Source organism: Conger conger, chromosome 13 (genome assembly GCF_963514075.1).
Source record: "Conger conger chromosome 13, fConCon1.1, whole genome shotgun sequence".
NCBI classification, from domain to species: Eukaryota; Metazoa; Chordata; class Actinopteri; order Anguilliformes; family Congridae; genus Conger; species Conger conger.
Genome location: NC_083772.1, coordinates 40,238,357 through 40,256,883, shown reverse-complemented (window position 1 = coordinate 40,256,883; position 18,527 = coordinate 40,238,357). Strand labels below are relative to the sequence as shown.

Genomic DNA, 18,527 nt, shown 5'->3' with positions numbered 1-18,527 from the left:
CCGTATACAGACGTCTCCAAACATTAGGAGGAAAAGGCTTGCGGGGTAGAGGGTACGTCCTACTGGAAGATTAATGCCGGAGATTTGGGCACGCGTCTTTAATGACTGTGGGATCCCTGTGAATAATTGAAGCTGGCACAGCGGAGTGTGTTGCATGCAGGACGTTTGTCGGGATGAGGGAACTCACATATTTCCATTTAACAAACAGATTAGCTGGAGGCGCAACTCCTTTGTTGCAGGCCACTTCAATGGTCTCTCCGTACAGGCCCACCATGGTGTCCAGGCCGCTCGCTGGAAGAAAGCAAAGGCAAAAAGAGTTTTTAATGCTTCTGATATCCTTACCCCCCCCTGGTCTGTAAGGCCTTTGTAGGTCTATCGTTTTGAGGTAACGTCCTTCATCGGTCTGGGATAGGCTACAGTGCACTTCTCACAACGCATATGTGGACAGCGCCCAAATTTCTCGACCTGCATCGTGGCTATACGGCCGTTTGACGTCGAGTCGTGACACAACCGCTTTTCTACCTATAAAAGATCAAAAGATCAGCGTTTTGTGCTCTCCGAGTTTCTGGCGTCAAAAAAATGATCGTTTCTGCTCCACCAATCAAAATCCCTGCTGAGCTGGTCAAGCTGGGTATGAGCTGGTCAACCAGCACGACCAAGCTGGTCATAAAGCTGGTCTAGCTGGTATGAGCTAAACCATGTCGAGCTGGAAGCTGGTCTGAACTGGTCAACCAGCTTACCAGCTTCTTCTAAACCTAGCTTGAGCTGGTTTTTATTTCAGCCGGGTCGATGACGGAGGTCGATTATGTCTAACCGATGTCTAAATGCCTGGTGGGCAGTCGCTTCTTTCCACTCTGTGGTCCACTAGCCGGGCAAGGGCGGCCGGGTGACTCCCGGCGGTCCACCGCAGCTGCGTGAGGTGCCCGGTCGCCCTGGACGGCACCACGGCGGTCCACCGCAGCTGCGTGACGTGCCCGGTCGCCCTGGACGGCACCACGGCGTCCGCAGCCGGAGCAGGCGGCTGGCAGGGGCTCCGACATCCAGGAGTCGCTCTAGCGCGACAAGCCGGATCCCGGCCGACTGAATAAAAACCCTGGGCAGCACTGCCAGAGACAATTAGCTCTACCGCATTCAGGATCTCGTTCAACTGTCACTGAGAGTGAGCGCTTTAGCCGGTATTAAACATTCAAAGGGGAGACTACTGAATAAACAATGTACCTGTTTGCATGAAATCCGACTCTTTGGCTGTTCTGCTACGAGAGGATGTGAGAAACGCAGGAGCGACTGCATTCTGACGCAATGCTGAACATTTATTCTGCACGCGTCCTTAATTCTGACTGATTTTTATTTTATTAATTTTTTTCCCCTTTGGCAATTGCCTTAACAAAACAACTTGCCTTTATTTGCAAGACAAAGAACAAATTGAGGACCACGTCTACGTGATATTGAATAAAAAGGTTAAGTTCTTTAATAACGGAAATTAGACAGTTTCTTCTTATTGACAGCTGGAATACACAATGCGCTCCTGCTAGCGGCTTACATTAATCAAACAGCCGGCGAACAGCCCATTACCCAAGCAGCAGGGACACGGATGAGCAAGCAAAAATGCAACCTGTCCACACACACACACACAAACACAAACACATGCAAACGCACACACAAACACACGCAAACGCACACACACGAACACACACACGCACACACACAGGACCCTACGACAGCCTTTCTACAGGTGACATCTACTGAAAGAAAGGGTCTCCTAGAAACAGGCCACGCTCAAGATGACTGGATGATAGTTCAGCCAATCGGTGGGATGAACAGTTGCCGGGCGTAATTCGCTCATTTGCTCCCTATTTGAATGTGCTTGTCCATTTCCATCTGGCAGTTCCCAGAAATCTCAGACAGGCTCAAACTCTACTGCCAGCAACAGCAGAGTCGATTTGCCTCTAGACTCTTGACATTTTTTCCTTCACGGCACAGAAACCAGTGAATGGCTTCCATTCTCCAAGAAAGGAGTTAATTAAAAAACATAACGACGACAGAAGTGAGAACAAGGGATTCATCAAAGCTTTCAATATCGCATGTTTCCTTCCTAGTGAGGGTAAAACTTTAAATTTAAGACGCTCTGGAGCTTGCGTCGTTTCGTTTCGGTCCACCTCGCCAGCCAAACACTCGAGCGTTTGATTGTGCTCGTCTCCGCCGGTTTTCCCAATGATGCACCGACTTAATAGAAATATAAGAAACCGTACGTACTGCCGTCAAAGTGACACGCTTTGCGTCGGGGTCGCATTTGGAGGTAAATAGAGGTGCTTGGAGAAGACCAGGGCCTGCCCGTCGGCTTGAGACACACTCGCTGGGATCATGAATGGAAACCAAATGTGCTTTCGGCAAACAACGCAAACAGCACCTGCCATCTGTTACCTGGCCAGGTGCAGATTGCTATGGCAACGTGCTATCACCTGAAAGGCAGCTGCCATTTCCCAAGTGTGTGGGAGAGGGGGGGAGGGAGGACAAAATGAGATAAAACGGCGGGAGTGCAACTGGATACTCCTAACAAGCCCTCCATTTTAGCAGTGCAGAAAGATAAATGACATGGGTATACTAATGACTGAACATTAGTTTTGGGGAGGGGGGGAGGGGAGAGGGGACAGGGACACATAGACTGTATGTCTTTATCTATTTTTATCCTAGTTACAGGCCGTGTCCTCTGAGAATAGTCTGTGTGGCACAACGTACCCTCAGAGAAGTCCACATCCGTAAAATGTAAAATAGCATTTATTCTGTATCCCAGCTGTTTACAACAACTGCCATAATGTTCGGCCTGTGGCAATTATTCTACTTTCATCAATAGCAACTTCCATGGTCTTCAACTGTGCCCACGTATTGATATTTCATATGATTGAGTGTTCACACAATCTAGCTAAAAGGCTCCTTTAGTTTATTTACGCGAGGCATCTGCAACCATCTGTTGGAAATTGCTCTATTCGGATCAGAAAAGGCAGCAGAATTTGTAACCTGTACTACCACTGATATGTGAAAGGGAGTATAATGCGGAGAATGTCCACTCAAGGGCCTTTTCCGATTTCAACCTCCTTATAAACTGAATAGTCCTCATTTCATCAAAAAGAAATTGTGCAAATCCACAGTTTCGCACACTAAGCAATCTAACAAGGCGGAGGCCTAATTCAGGAAGATTACCCTTTGGCAATTGGGACTGGCGGAAAAAAACGCCAGGCTCCTTCCCAGACCCAAGGCTACGCGAGAAAAAATGATTCACTGTTACTATAATTTACTGTGCATTTGTTTTTTTATGCCCAATAGCACAAAGGGAGATAACTCCAGCCTGCCTGTCTGCAGCCTGCAATCATAATTTGAATTGCATGCTAATATCGCAGATTCAAATCGCTTCTCTTTGAATAGGCAAAGTGCGTGGAGCCCAGCCCTGGAGAGAGAGCTTTGTGTGCGACGGGGGCTTAAGTTACAGCGAGTCGCCCTGCGCCACTTTCAGCGAAACCTCAGCAGCGCACGTGCTTTAACAGACTTTTTTAAAAGGCGACAGGCTTATTTTCTCTGACTGAAGCTGCACCCGTTCCCTTTAACGAATCGATTCCAGTTGCCCGGTTCTGGAAGGCAAGGGACAGCACAGCTCCATTATGGGGTCGTCCTCATTCTGCGAATGCTCATAATCTCACGGCCTCCATTCCTGGCTCCAGGGTCAAATGAGCCGCACACTGAATGATTACAGCAGCCAGTCAGAGAGAATATTGATCACCTCTGAAGAATTTCTCCATTTCGACGTATCTTTTGTTTGCGTTTCAAAGGGAGTAAGGGGACCACGTCAATACTCTAGCCAAACCGACTGTGAATGGTCAAAAATAACTTATTGAACCCAAACAGACGTAAACATATTGGTATTTGGGGTCAGCCTGTGGACGACCGCAGTCAGTCAAAACAAAAAAAGGCAAAAACAAACAAGCAAAGTCTGTTAAAAAGTGGCACGCTGGCTCAGCATGTCAAAAAAAAAAACTAAAACAAGAGACAGTGAGAAGCAGGTAAAATGTTGTGGCAGGCTAACGCCACACCTACTTGCTGAGTGGGCACATGCCCCTGGGTTGCATTGGCAAATCAGCCCAGGTGCTAAACATGTTCTCCCTCGCCATTGGCTAAAAGTCACAGATTGGGGGAATCACCATGCAAAATGACAAAGCTGAAAACGGTGAACAAACTAAAATGGATAAAACTAAAGTGGGTGAAAGGGGAAGCTTTTTTTGTTGTTTGCTTATTGAATGAAGATGCTCTCTCTCACGCTACAATAATAACATGCTGGTGGAACCTGAAGTTGACAAACTCCCCGTGCCTAGCCCCTTCTCCTCTCTCTCCTAGGGGGTGTCGACCGGTGTGTGAAAAGGTGGTTTCTGTCTGAGGAAGGCTTCAAAACATTTGGACTGGGGAACTGGTTTCTCTGGCTCATTCCTCACTGTGAAGGGTCTGTCGTGCCAGACGTGGCAATTGCGCTAATGCGTGCCGCAGCCTATTGTTTTTAATGGAAGGGGAGGCGCACTTAGTGTGTCTATATAGTGATTATCACACCCTTTGTGTTGAAATACAATACTGTAACCTGTACCCTGTAACCTCCGGTACTGTATATCGTTATGCGTGGTCAGAAACCATTTGTTCCACATGGAGAAACTGTCACCTTCTTCGAGTTCCATGAACGGCACACCATTTAATTAGGTTCACACAAAATCCCGGGCCCTGTTTCACAGAACGGGATTACTGCCTAAAACCTGGAACCCTCTCAAATCTGGAACACGGACTGAAGTAAAACGAGCTGATTTAATCAGTTGCGGAATTAGTTAACGCTGTGATCCTGCTTTGTGAAATACCCCCTGTTCATACAGTACTTCTGCTTGTTTCAGTGTAAAGAAAATAATTATATACGTATATATATATATATATATATATATATATATATATATATATATATATATATAGTGCTCATTCCCACGGTTTAAGGATTTATATGGCTGTTACAGAAGGGCCGCAGCATCAGGTGTTGGTTTTTCGCAAACTAATTGGTAATTACGTGAACAAGTGCAAGTCCAACTTATTAAGCGGTGGAAAAAACTACCGCTGGGCAGAAAGTCATCATCGCTGTGATATAGGATGTTATAATTACACTGGGGTGATAATTGCATTGTCTAAACTTTACTGTCACAATACCCTGAACACACGCATGGGTAGAAACTAACCTGAAATGTGCAGGTCATGCCTGCTCGCACAGGTTTGCCGTTTCTCTAGGAAGAGAAGGCTTCTCTCGCACCAGCAGCAGTAATAACTCTTAAGTCCTTCATTCATTTTCAACAATAACTAGTACAGAGACACCCGTGAAGAAAGATAGCTATTGTGCAGCTTGCTAGCCGTGTCAGACTTAATGAGATGCACCTTCAATCAATTAGGCAGAATTATATGCATCCCAGAATTTTTTTTTGAGGGAATTAATCAAGCTGTCTGTAAAGTTGGTAATGGCTTGGGATGGTATTAGGTGCACTTTCTCTGAACAAAGTACTCAACACAAAATCGCATTACAAATTGCTTGGGAAAAAAAACACAAAAAGTCTAAATTGCAAGATTAAGAAAAGAGAGCACGTTCTCCAAGCCAATTTGTACAACCGAGGATGGAATTAAATTATAAATTACATTATTTGCTTAGCAATTGCTGTTATCCAGACAGACTTTTACAAAACTGTCTATTTATAGAGCTAATATTTACTGAAAAAGTTAAGGGTAAGTACCTTATCCAAGGGTGCAATAGCGCTGAACTTTCGGTAACCTCTGAGTTGGAATTCAAAGTTCCAACTAAACTATACTACACTTCCTTTTTAGATTTGGCACAATATACAGACTGCCACCTTGATAATGAGGAGTAGCAGAAGTATACACACTATTTACCAGTAGGTTACTGGCAGTGGAGCCCACACTGTGGTAGAGTATGGTATAAACCACAGCGCCCCCCATGGTAGGGAGGGCTTTATTGGGCAGGGTAATCCTTACTTCAGTGTGTCTCTTCTGGTCAGTCGAACACCAGTAGGTTACTGGATGGCAGTGGAGCCCACACTGTGGTAGAGTATGGTATAAACCACAGCGCCTCCCATGGTAGGGAGGGCTTTATTGGGCAGGGTAATCCTTACTTCAGCGTGTCTCTTCTGGTCAGTCGAACGCAAGCATTCTATCCGCGGTCTGATTAGTCCATCTTCTACAAAATGGCTGCGCGTGGTAGCTTCCTTAGACACAAATGCTATTCTGCCGTCTCAAACTGACAGAGGACGGTCTTACAAATGTGACTGAGTGAAACGGGGGAACAGAGAATGTAAAAAAATAAAAAATTACCCTCTGCGCGTTGCCTCCATAGCAACACAGTGAATATGCAGTCAGAAAAATAAATAAATATATGGTGCTGCTTGGCAGTGGGTTATTTGTGCTTCTTGAAATGGCCCTTCCAGTCAGCTTGTCTAAAATGTCACCTTTGATGGGTAATGCCAATTTCATCCTCTTGAAATATACAGTATATATATATATATTTTTTTTTTTTCATGTTCGAAACCATAATGTTATGTACAATAATGTGGGACTGGCAGGCTGTGGTAATGGATGCAGAACTGTGTAAGCAGTTGGGGGAGAGGTCTGAAGAAGAAATTGGGGAATATATTATTACAATCGCTTTAAAAACCAAAGTGCTTTCATTAAGGTACACAACTGTGTCAAAGATACAGTATATAAAAGCTTTGTGGGAGGATTGAACTAAAAAGGCAAACCAGATCAGTGAAAATAGTAAGAGTGCATACTGTACAGTACAACAAACTGTACAAGAACACTAATTATTTGTAGTTGTCGTTTTTCACTCGGATACTGAATATATGCAGCTCAGTGCCAATCAGAACTAACTGTGATGTGGATTGACTTAAGATAGTAAAAGGTAGCACCGGCTTAAATGAAACTGCAATTAGTCAATTGGTAAAATATAGAATGAAACCACGATGGCAGGATTGACTGTAGTATATTCTATTTAGCACTTTTTTTCAACCATTATATTTCTAATATTTTCCTTTGTAGGCCTACAGTATATATTCTCTGATTTTGGAAGGATTTTGCTGTTGCTGACCTAACTTATGCCACAATTCACTTTAGGTAGAAATTCAGTGACTAATACTTATGTAACCCAGTTCTACTGGAAGTGCCTCTCAGTTTTCCTTTTTTGTACTTTAGGATTTGGCTGAGAGAAATCTGCTTTAATACCTTGCTCCAACCATTTTCACACTTTCACACTCCCTGAGTATCTAATTCTTTCCATTTGACTAATTACAAAATTGTGAGCTGGGTTCACAGACTTAGATTACACGTAGTCCCGGACTAAATTGAGCTTTTGAATGGAGAATCTTCATTCAAAATAGGAAATAGGGAGCCCACACTGTGGACGAGTGCAGTCTTCGGACAGATATTTGAGTATGCAAATATCACAGGAAAAAAAACAAGTTTGTCTCCCCCGGTCTGCATCATTCCAAATCACCCATACAAGTGACCATTTGCATTGTTCCTCACTGAAAACCACCACTTTAATAACCAAAATTATAGTTGTCGAGCTAGGCAGAGCAGACCTTTTCACATTTCCTCTTAATTCTTGAATGTAAGTAGCAAAAACCGAAGCAATTACATGCACTAGAGAAGTCCAGCTAGTTGAATATTTCTGTTATTATTAGTCTTAACGCGAACAGCATTTCAAATTTGTTACTCTATACACTACATTCTTAAACTATATTTTGACCTTCAATCTCAGAAAATTGTACATATCATCAAATGCATTTAAGAAGCAATGTTGCTATGTTACCAGGACAGCGCAGGCATTTAAATAGGTAGGTCATGAAAGTGTAGCAGTGATAAACGATGCTAATTAGCACATCAACCCTGCATTGCAGGTAGTGACATCGACCCTGCTGTCGCTGGGCTGTCACTCGATCGCCACGGAAGTCCCGCCCTGTTAACACCATTGGCGTGCTAATACTACCGTGTCAGAGACTCAAGGGAGCATTATGGCCAATAGGAATCCTGTGCCCATGGTGTTTAGTCATGTCTAGTGTGGCCTTTTAGTGACAGCTAAACTGTTTTTCTCACTAATTATATTGTTTATGTCATTTTCTGAGCATTGTCAGTCAGGGGTGGCAGTAATTCTGGAGTGCACTATAACTGCAGGTTTAATTAGTTTATTTTCTATTCTAAATGATCTAACACAACAAAACACATGGGAAATGATGAATACACATGCTATATGACATCATCTGAGTATTTAAATATAGAAAAACTCATTAGCGGTACAGAAGATCCGTGTGTCTACTTTACAGATGTGAAACTAAATTGTACTGTACAGTTCAACTGACTGACCCATAACTGTTTGCAGTAATTACCTTGCTTTTAGAAAGATTTTTTTTCTTTAAGTGCTTTGTTCAAACACGAGTTGTAATTGAAAACAACTTTTTTACAGGAAACTGCCAGCCTCTTGCAGAACAGATGGTTATTCACAGGGGAGGAATCAGTAGGGTTCAGACAAGCCCATCACCCATCAGAAAGCATTATCTGCATGCTTATAGCATTTGATGGAGGTTTCTAACATCCCTAAACAACAGACGCCAATTCTGGTTTACCCGATAAAGTGCATTTAACCCCAGGTATATTATGAACAATACACTGCAGATCTCAACTGTAATTGTGAGAGAGCAGAGGTAAAAAACATTGCTTCCAATGCATCCTACGATGCACAACACGCCATGCAGCTTTTCAGCGGTTAACGGCCATGCGATTTGAAACACAGAGCATGCCCGTAAATGTATTGCACTACATTGTGTCGAACGTACCCTAATGCTGTGAGCTTTGAATGGGGAAAGCAGCTTCCTGATAAGAAATTGAAAAAAAAGAGAAAGAAATAAATTGGCAGGCTGCGGAGTCATCCCCTGAATGAAGATGGCTTCTCTCGGCTGTTAAAATCGGAGGAAACGCAACTCTAATTTTAACAGCAGGGGCTTTGGACTGGATCCCTTAACTCTCCATAATCCCTCTCTTTTATACCTGAATTTTTTACACAAGCAGAGCTGGTTTTATTCTCCCTCCCCTTGGGAAACGGGTTAAAAGTCTAGGGCAGACATAACAAAGGGATTTTGGCGAGCCCACCAGAGTGGACATGTGTCCGGAGACAGTGTCCACCCTGGCCAACAAGCCAGACCAGCCCCGGGGTGTGGCAGGTGCACAGAGCACTTAGTGAATGTTTGCATTTAAAAAAAGAAAAAACTCCACTCCAACTGCCCCGTGTGTCCATCCGTTATGAAAACATCAGTTGCCGTTTCTGTGGCCATCTGCTTTTGGGGTAGCGTAGCCATTTTGTGCTCCTTCTGGGAATTTTAATGGGTCCTCTGACAGACACCTGTGGAACACCTGGTCTGGCTTAATAACCACACTGAACTTCCAGTTGCTATGAGAAATGGTCCAGCAATATTCATTTTGAGCAGAGATATTTGGAAAATGTAATTTATAAACAGCTGTTATGCACATTTATTAAAAGTGATGGGAGATTTATCATGGATTCAGAAAAACTTGGATTTCCCCCCCTCCATGTTTCCCTGTAAATTAAGTGATAATTATATTAATGGCTCTCCGTTAACTAGCCTAATATGGCTACCTGTCTATTAGCGGACATCAGCATGTGTCATTTGAGAAGCCTGTTTGCGGGTCAGACTGCAGATGTGTTCGGGACACGGCAGAAGGTCTGTAATTACGTTTGATAGGAAGCCGCCATTATGATGCGCTTGCAAATGCACTGTTAAAGGGGTTCTTTTCTGGCTTTCACCGCGGAGCGGGAAATTCTGGTGAATTTTCGGGGCTTTTGCACCCCCCCCCCCCCCCCTCCGCTAAACATCGTCCAACCTTTTGACAGCCTGTCTGAGTCGGCGGAGAGTGCATGCACACAATGCTCCTGGGGTTGGCGGTGGGCTGTTTTCTTAGCGGTAAACAAAACAAGGAAAGAACTCCACAAGTCAAGGTGGCGAGAATGAGGATGTAACGCACATATTTAGCACCGGTTCGGACCGGTTTCTTATCGAATGAGGTCAACGGAAACCCTGAGTGACAAGGAGGCCGTGTTTCACAGAGACACCATGCGGCAGAATTACATCAGTTTCGGGAATTTCACATTTTTCCCCTTGCTCCATTATAATCTGCACCGATGACTGTAGATGCTGACATTAAATAGAGCCGGGGAAATTAGTTGGGCTGACGGCAGAAGTAAACCCAAGAGCTGAGTTTTTTTCCCCGGCGGAATGTACAGTCAAGCATCACGAGCCCAGCACAGAGTGCAGAAATGACAAGGGTTTGTGTGTGTGTGTGTGTGTGTGTGTGTGTGTGTGTGCACAGTGTGTGTGCGTGTGTGTTTGTGTGTGTGTGTGTGTGTGTGTGTGTGTGTGTGTGTCTACGTTCATCCATGCATGCGTATGAGGGTCTGGGGAATACGGGCAACACTTGAGTAATTACTTCATTAATTTCTTTTTTTTAAGTATTCCTGATGCAAAAAGGTTTTGCAATATCCTTTTTTTAAGAAATCTATCAGGAAAGGGTCAACTGAGACCCTGCCAAGGGGGCGGCCTGCCAAGACGTAAAAGAGGCGCTCAGCGCTAATGAATTCAACACAATGCCACACTTTATATTAACGCCGTCAGCAAAGTGGGCTCACGTGAGCCAAAGAAAGAGTGTGGAGAATTGCGAGGGGGGATTTCTGACAGCTGCCATCCAACCTAACAACGGGCCTCTGTCCAGGAAGTGCGCGCAATAACACTGTTAAACTGTTAACAAAAAATTAATGATTAATTCACTCGCTCCGTTTACAGTCGCAAAAGTGGGAAGCTTCTCGGGCTTAGCCGAAGCACGCTCTTCCGCCACAACGAAAACGACAACAGATCGATAACCCTGACGTGTTCTTCTGCGCTGAGAAGTAGAACGCTGATGGTAGTCTTAAGCGGGGGTGAGGGGGCTAGTGAGAGTACAGATGGTCTGGAAGAGCCTGTTATTCTGCTTTCTGCTCATGGTATACTAAATGGTAAATGGTTGGCATTTATATAGCGCCTTTATCCAAAGCGCTGTACAATTGATGCTTCTCATTCACCCGTTCATACACACACTCACACACCGAAAGCGATTGGCTGCCATGCAAGGCGCCGACCAGCTCGTCAGGAGCATTTGGGGGTTAGGTGTCTTGCTCAGGGACACTTTGACACAGCCCGGGTGGGGGATCGAACCGGCAACCCTCCGACTGCCAGGCGACTGCACTTACTGCCTGAGCCATGTCGCCCCACCCTAGAACAGAAACATTTTCTTGGGTTCTGGCAAATCATGCGGTCAGGCCAGGGGGGGGTTATACCTGGTGTGAACTGAGTGGAGCGCTCCTCCAACAGCCAGACGAGGGTGGCAGCATGATCTATTTCTGTAGAAATCTATGAAGACGTCTCTCCTGTTTTCCGATATTTCAAAAAAGTTGAAGGTGTGTGCTGATCTCCGCTAACGGTTAAAGCACGGGGGCGGTGGCAGAGCAGGTTTCAGTCTCAGGAAAGTTTGATGTTATAACGGTATGCTGTATAGTATGGTACACTATATGTTGTTCTGAGCCAGTGAAACCCTGTAACTGCACATTAAGGAGCATGTTGAAAGCGTGGTGTATTCACACAGACAACAGGAGGTTATGAGGAGGAAGTAAGTGGGAGGGAAGTGCAAATTGTCCAAATTGTCTGTGCCAACACAATAATGCCTTTCATTTTGGTAATATTTCACCAAGCTCTCAGCCCATGTCTGTACTGTATCATAAGAAATGGAGAACACAAGGCAACTACCATATCAACGTTCAGAACAATATGCAATCGGGTGCTTCTGTATGTAGTGGCAGAATTTTCCATGTTCTCGACAGACCGTACATATAAATTATAATGCGGGGAAAAAAGCATGTTGAATTTTATCAGGTTTGAGGAGGTGAGCTGCACTGCAAAAAGGGCTTACTGTCTTAATGAGTATTTTGCTCTTTTAATAAGACTCAATATCTTTTTTTCCCTCTCGAAAATATTAGCTTGTTTTAAGTAAACGTTTGCTTAATCTTCTTATCTCATTGGCAAATCTTGAGATGAGATTTGCTTGCCAAGTGAAATTGTCTTATTCTATTGGCAAATCTTGAAATGAGTGAAACCGCCATACCTCATTGGCAATATTTTCATCTTATTTAGCAAAGAGAAGTCAAATAAATAATATTTGAAGTCTGAATATAAGACTGAAGTGCTTGTCATTTTTTTAGGTTTTGCAGTAGATTTGTAGATTCCTAAAACGGAGAACTGAACGTGCGTGTCCCTGCTCCAGCACTGCGGTGATACGAGCACAGCTCCCTGGCACAGGCGTGAGGACAGGTTGAGACAGGGCCGCTGTCTTTGCCATGGACGGTCAGCGCGACCTGTGGCAGACCGGACGGCGGAGCTTTGGGCCAGCGACCGTCCACCTCGCGCCCAGTGGGGCGTGCGGCTAATCGCACCGCCCCGGGTTCCAGCTCTTCTCTCCGTACAGACCACAGCACGACCGCAGCACGGGAGTAACTGACCTCAGGAAATGGAAAGCACACGCACCCTCCTTTGACCACAGGTGCTAAATACACAGTCTTCTCATTGGCTCGCCTTGTCTCTCTCTCTCTCCCCTCCTCTCCCCTCCTGACCGACTGGTTCAACTTGCTCGGGGTGGTGTGGCTATTTTCCATACACACAGGCACACAAACACACATGCAGACACACACATACTCACAAAAAGACATGAGCGCTCAGACACACAAATGTGCGCACACACACACACGCACGTATGTAGACATGCAGACATACACGCGTACACAAACACACATGCGTACACATGCAGACACGTGCGTACATGGATATACACACACAAACACACACACACGCACACAGTCCTCCCCCCCCCACTTACTCAATTCCAACCGTAATATCCGCGGGGCAAAGATCACACTGCAGTTCAACTCACCTTCCGCAAACACGCATGTCCCCCTCAGCTAAAGCGAGGCGCGAGAGATTATTACACGATTACACCATTTCTACACTCAACCCCGTAATAACCGCTCTCAACGAGTGGAACGTCAGGATGAAAAATGCCTTTAATGGCGTTTTTCATAAAATGCATCACGGCCCCGAGAAAACATTACGGTGCGTGTGAAAGAACACGAAGCGAGACGCAGAGAATGGCCTGTGCGCTGCATCTTAAGCTCCTCAGTTTCTAACGTGCTCAGCTGCAGGTTTCATCATATTATTGCCGGCAAACAGGCTCTCCATGACGCCTCCGGCGAAAGAGCTCTTCAAGTGTGTAACCGAATCCTGACCGCGCCGTAGTCTGCAGTCTGCCGTTTCTGACTAAAAACTGAAACTGACGACAGTTTCTGACTAAAAACTGAAACAGGCAAAAGTTTCTGACTAAAAACTGAAACTGACAAAGGTTTCTGACCAAAACTGAAACTCGCTAAAGTTTCTGACTAAAAACTGGCCATTGTGTTGCCCGGGAAAGCAGAGTGTTGCTCAGGCTTCCAGTCAGCAGAGTGGCGGCCATCTTGTCATCCAACCACTCCAACTGTCTGACTGTCCAATCAGGCACCTGCAGTCTGCCTTCTCCAGCTGCTTCCTCGGCGTGCGACTGTTTGGCACATCGCTGTGCAGTTCATCTGGTACATTACTGAGGGAAGGAGCGCCAAAAATAGCAGAAAAAAGAATATTGGAGGACGCGCAACGTTTGTTACCCCTGAACTGACAAAACGGGAAGAGCTTCCCTAAGTGTTGAATAAAGAGAACGGAATGGGAATAAACTAAATGTGTTGCAAAAGTCGACTCCATTCAACTAAAAAAACAAACCAGGAAAACTGGGAAAGCAAGGTGCGACAGTCCTCCCTTTGTCTAGCTGCGGACTCTCAGTTTCCCCGAGAACGAAGTGGAGACCCAATACGTCCCAAGGCCTATTAACTTCCAGCTCACACGCATATCTCAGGTGACAAGCTGTTATTTAAAGACTGAAATGCAAGTTCCAATCGTTCCTGACCTCGGAGCATCCAGATGGCGGCGCGTAACCTGTACGGACCTGCTATGAGGATGTCTCTTTACTGTTCACACCATCAACAAAAAGACTGTTCTCAGACTTTGACACAAAAATGAGAACACCGTGGGCAAAGTTCAAGAAAATGTACATTTTACAAGTAAGGGCAAAAGCCCGCCGTAGCTGCCTTTGTCAACGAATCACTGAAAGCCTTTTAGCCTCTCTGAAGCTGGCGACAGAAATCGCCACAGGGCGATTTCATCGTGGTAATTCTTGGGAGTTTGTCACAGTCACGCATGCATGCACGCACACGCATACACACACACCCACAAAGCTCCACACACCTTTTGTTTTGTTTTTTGTGTGAGTTTCATAGGTTCTTAGGTGAATAGTATATCCATTAAAACAAAAGAAACTGAGCTGAGAGATAAACATCATGCATTCCAAGTAAGAATGTACACCCGGTAGAAAATTCCAGCTAAAACCTGATTCTAAGCTGATTTAAGCTGTGTTTTCAATACTTCTCGCTGGCCATAGCTGATCTGTAGCTATTCAAAGCTGGTCTCCAGCTAGACAAAGCTGGTTAAACCTTGTAAAGCTGGTAGAGTAAGCTGGCGGTCGGACTGGTAGACTAGCTGACTGTATGGACTGACCGGCAAAAGGTGTCGAAAACACACCCTAACCGGCTTAGGCTGGTTCAAGCCGGAATTTTCAGCCGGGCAAGCCAATGTTGTCAAGTCTACTCAATCAGAAATCAAATCACCATGACTGGAATCCATTTACGATCACTCGCGCATTGTGCTGCTTTTATAATGTGTGTCTAATAGCGTACAGTTATACCCGTGTCCCAGAACTGGAACCGGGCTGGCTTATTTACTGGGTGTTTACAGACGCCTCTCCTTAATCTCTTGTTGTCTTGCTGACTGATGCCGGCTAAGCCCAGTAGGGGTAGAGGTGCTGGCCTACAGTACACATGGCGGCGAGCGCAGTGAGCAGACTACGAAAATGCTGTTGAATTACTGCCAGAGGCGGGGTGTGGGGGGCGGGAGGGGTGTAGGTGCCCTGTCTGGTCACGGCAGACTGCCTGGAGGGAGATGGAAGTAATATGGAATCCGGGAGAATGTTCTATACATAATACACCTCAGCCTTGGATTACAAACAAAGTCCGGCCAGACTTTTCACCGGGGCACCGAGCCTCATCCATCAGCCGCTGAGCAAAGGCAGGGGGTTCTGGGTAATGCGGCGAGGCGATGGGAAGCCGGGCTCCTCGCCTCCTGCTACGGTATCCCGGGGCTTCAACCTGGCGCCAGCCCGGCTCCGCCCCTCTCTATGTAAAAGGGGCGCCTTTCCGCACATTGTTCCAGACAACAACAGAGAATGTGAGAAAATGGCCGCTCGCAATGTAAAGGCAATTTACAGCGGAGGGTGGCGGCCCGAACTCAACAGCCGCTAATGTGCAGCACCGCTGCCTCATTAGCACCACAATCCTCGCCGCGCTCATATAAACAGGGCCGGGGAGGGAGGGAGGGGGGTCTCTACACGACAGGACATCTCTGCAGTCCCCCGGGCACTGGCCCATTCCACCACAATGAGCCACACAATCGCCCTGCTGCACCCTGATTAGCATCGAGATGAGGCAGATAAAATGGCTGCCCGTAGGGGGTGGATATACGCATGTAAATAAAGCTCTGCGCTTTAAATACTTTAAATACTTGATTGTAGATTGCTGGCTGTGTCTTTCAGGTGTATCTGCATCTGAAAGGCACCGGAGAGCTCAGCGGGGGGGGGGTTTAGGGTGGGGCAGCGGTGTGCGTGCCAATACTAGGCAAATTATCACTTAGTCACTCAGTGCCAAGGGAAACCAGCCAATAAAGGGGGAAGGCAAAACCGGGCCAACTGTCCCCTTACAAGCCTCTCATGTGCCTGACTAACCCCCCCCCCTTTACATGCCTCTCATGTGCTGACTAACCCCCCCCCCCCTTTACATGCCTACGAAAACAGCAGGTGATTTTTCTTTTGACTGGTTTCTAGAAATTACCATGGCAATCCATTAAAATCTACTGTGTTCTACACAGCACCCCCAACCTGACACCCCTTCCGAGCCCCCACCTCCGTGACTTCATTTCCTGTTGCATTGCGCAACCGGTCCTCAAGGTTGCCGTTGAAATTCGATACGCTTTTCCAGATAAGGGAAGGTCTGAATAGACATCAATTAGCTTCCTGTGACATGGGAACACAGCGAAGGCAAATAATCGGAAGCCACACATTCAACGACCTCTTTAAGAGCCACTGGAGAAAAACTGGAGGTAAAGCAAATAAAGCGCAGCAAATAAAGTCCCCGCATTGTTTACGAACAGGTGCTGCGTTTTCATTAGCCCTCTCTCACGTGAGTCACCTGTTTTCGCACAAAGGGCTCTTATCCGGGCTAACCTTCCTCTTATGCTGTGAGCCCCTTCTCTAAAATACCTATTGAACGCCACATTTGTTTTCTCACGGTGTAGTCATTGAATTCTATCCTTCCATTTAAGAAGAGAGAGAGAGAAAAAACAATTTGCTACAAGACCCATTGCTGTACCGACAAAAAAAAAAAATCCAATTTTCACAGAATTCAAATGTACTTCTTGTGGAAAACAAGGAGCGTTGGAGAGAGTGAGGGAGAGAAAGCGAGAGAGACGGTGAGAGAGAGAGAGCGAGCACTTGGAATTTAATCGAGTTGTTCATTTGCGGGTCCACATTTCACTGTTCTGCCCTGTTCTGTTCCTCGTCACTCTCTCATTACAAGCACGCGCTCAGTTCTGCCAATACGTCAATCTTTCGATGGGTGCTTCAGCAGCGTTTTAAAGGGGGGTCCGGTGTCCGATAAATAAACGTAAATAAACTCTGAAGAGAAGCACTGAGGACAATGGCGTTCCCCTGATGCAGACGAGCCCAGTCCCTGGAGACTCCCTAGATGAAGGGGGTGGCCAAGTGTCCGACTCCCTCCCACTCCACACTAATGCACCACACACGCCTTTTTAGAAACCCGGAGCAGGCAAAAAAAAAAAAAAACCAAGCCAAGGACATACATTAAATCTGGGAGCAGACACCACTGTAGGGAGAGAAAAAAAAACAACTACGGACATCTGTCGGGCTGAGAACTGAGTGCACTCTGGATGCGGGGCCATTAAGTTGTGAATTATAAATGTGTGTGGAGGGGTAGGGGAAAGAGCCACTAGGGAGGATGTGGCTGAGGCCTTCTGACAGATGGGGAGTGGGGAGTTGGAGGGGTGGGTTGGGTCAAGCTCTCAGCTCTCCAAAACAGCCACCAGAAACCCTGTCTCCCGTTAATGAAGGGCTATTAAACTCCAGCATAAGGCTATTTACAACCAAAATAAATCAAAAAAGGGAAACTGACATAAAAGCCTGAGGGATCATTATGGGTTGAAATTTAATTTGCACGCCGTGATTGGGAGAAGGGTTTGATTTCACCGGCTCTGATTTTCCTCCTAAAAGGAATTAGAGCAATTCTGCACTCTGAGACCGGACATAGTATCTCATCTAACTGCCTTCCCTCTTTAATGTTTTCTTTTTGAACTAATGCTTAGGCATTACTGACGGGACACACTGTACTGCTGAACAACAGCCATACTATCGACAGAACATACAGAAAAGGACAAATCACGATGGCTCTTTCTGCTGTTTATTATGAAGCCTACGAGAGACTTTCCCCCCCCCCCCCCCCCGAAGAACCTGGATTTGGTTTCATCCTTTTCTTTCTATCTTTTTATCACACTGGGATCTAGCCTACAGACAGGCTTTTAAAAAGAGCCAGGAGGAAGGGCTCCGTGGGTCTCCGGGCCATACGGGGCACTCCTACCAAAGATAACGCTCCACAGTCTTCACAACAGCTCGGCAGAGCCGGTTCCAGCATTGACACCGCCATTATCCGCCCCATTACGGGACCAGTGAAATCATAACACGCCCGCGCGAAACAAACAAAGAAACCCGCATTATCAGATTCACAGAGAGAACGGCATATTCTGAAGAAAGAGGCGGTCTTCTTTCTGCGAAACGGTTGACTTTCCACGCCGAGCGAGCTACACCCTTTCCCTGCCGCGCGCGTGTAGCGGGCGTAAGCTGGGCTTTTCCACCGCGCGAGGGTAAGCCGAGGTAACGGCGGAGACGGCCCTCCTCTCTGAACAAAGACCCGGGAGCTTTAGCAGAAAGCACACGCGGCCCGTGGAGGAGCCTGAGCAGAAGGCCGGGGGTGTGAGGGGGAGAGAGGAGGGTGTGGGGTGGGTGGTCGGTGTGCGTGCGTCCTGTCTGCTGTTTTAATTCCCCATCGCTCATGTAGAGAGGCTCGGCCAGCAGGACCGAGGGAGGGGAGCCCGCTCGTT

At 46.2% G+C, this 18,527-nt stretch overlaps 1 protein-coding gene across 2 annotated transcripts in view; it reads right to left on the bottom strand.

Annotated features, from left to right (window-relative positions):
• Window positions 1–18,527, bottom strand: part of LOC133108622 (CD166 antigen homolog) — a 60,509-nt gene that overhangs the window by 19,514 nt on the left and 22,468 nt on the right. For both annotated transcript variants that reach the window (XM_061218237.1, XM_061218238.1), the window contains exon 2: window positions 188–291. In XM_061218237.1, coding sequence (XP_061074221.1) covers window positions 188–291 — 104 coding nt within the window. The remainder of the gene's footprint in view (window positions 1–187; window positions 292–18,527) is intronic.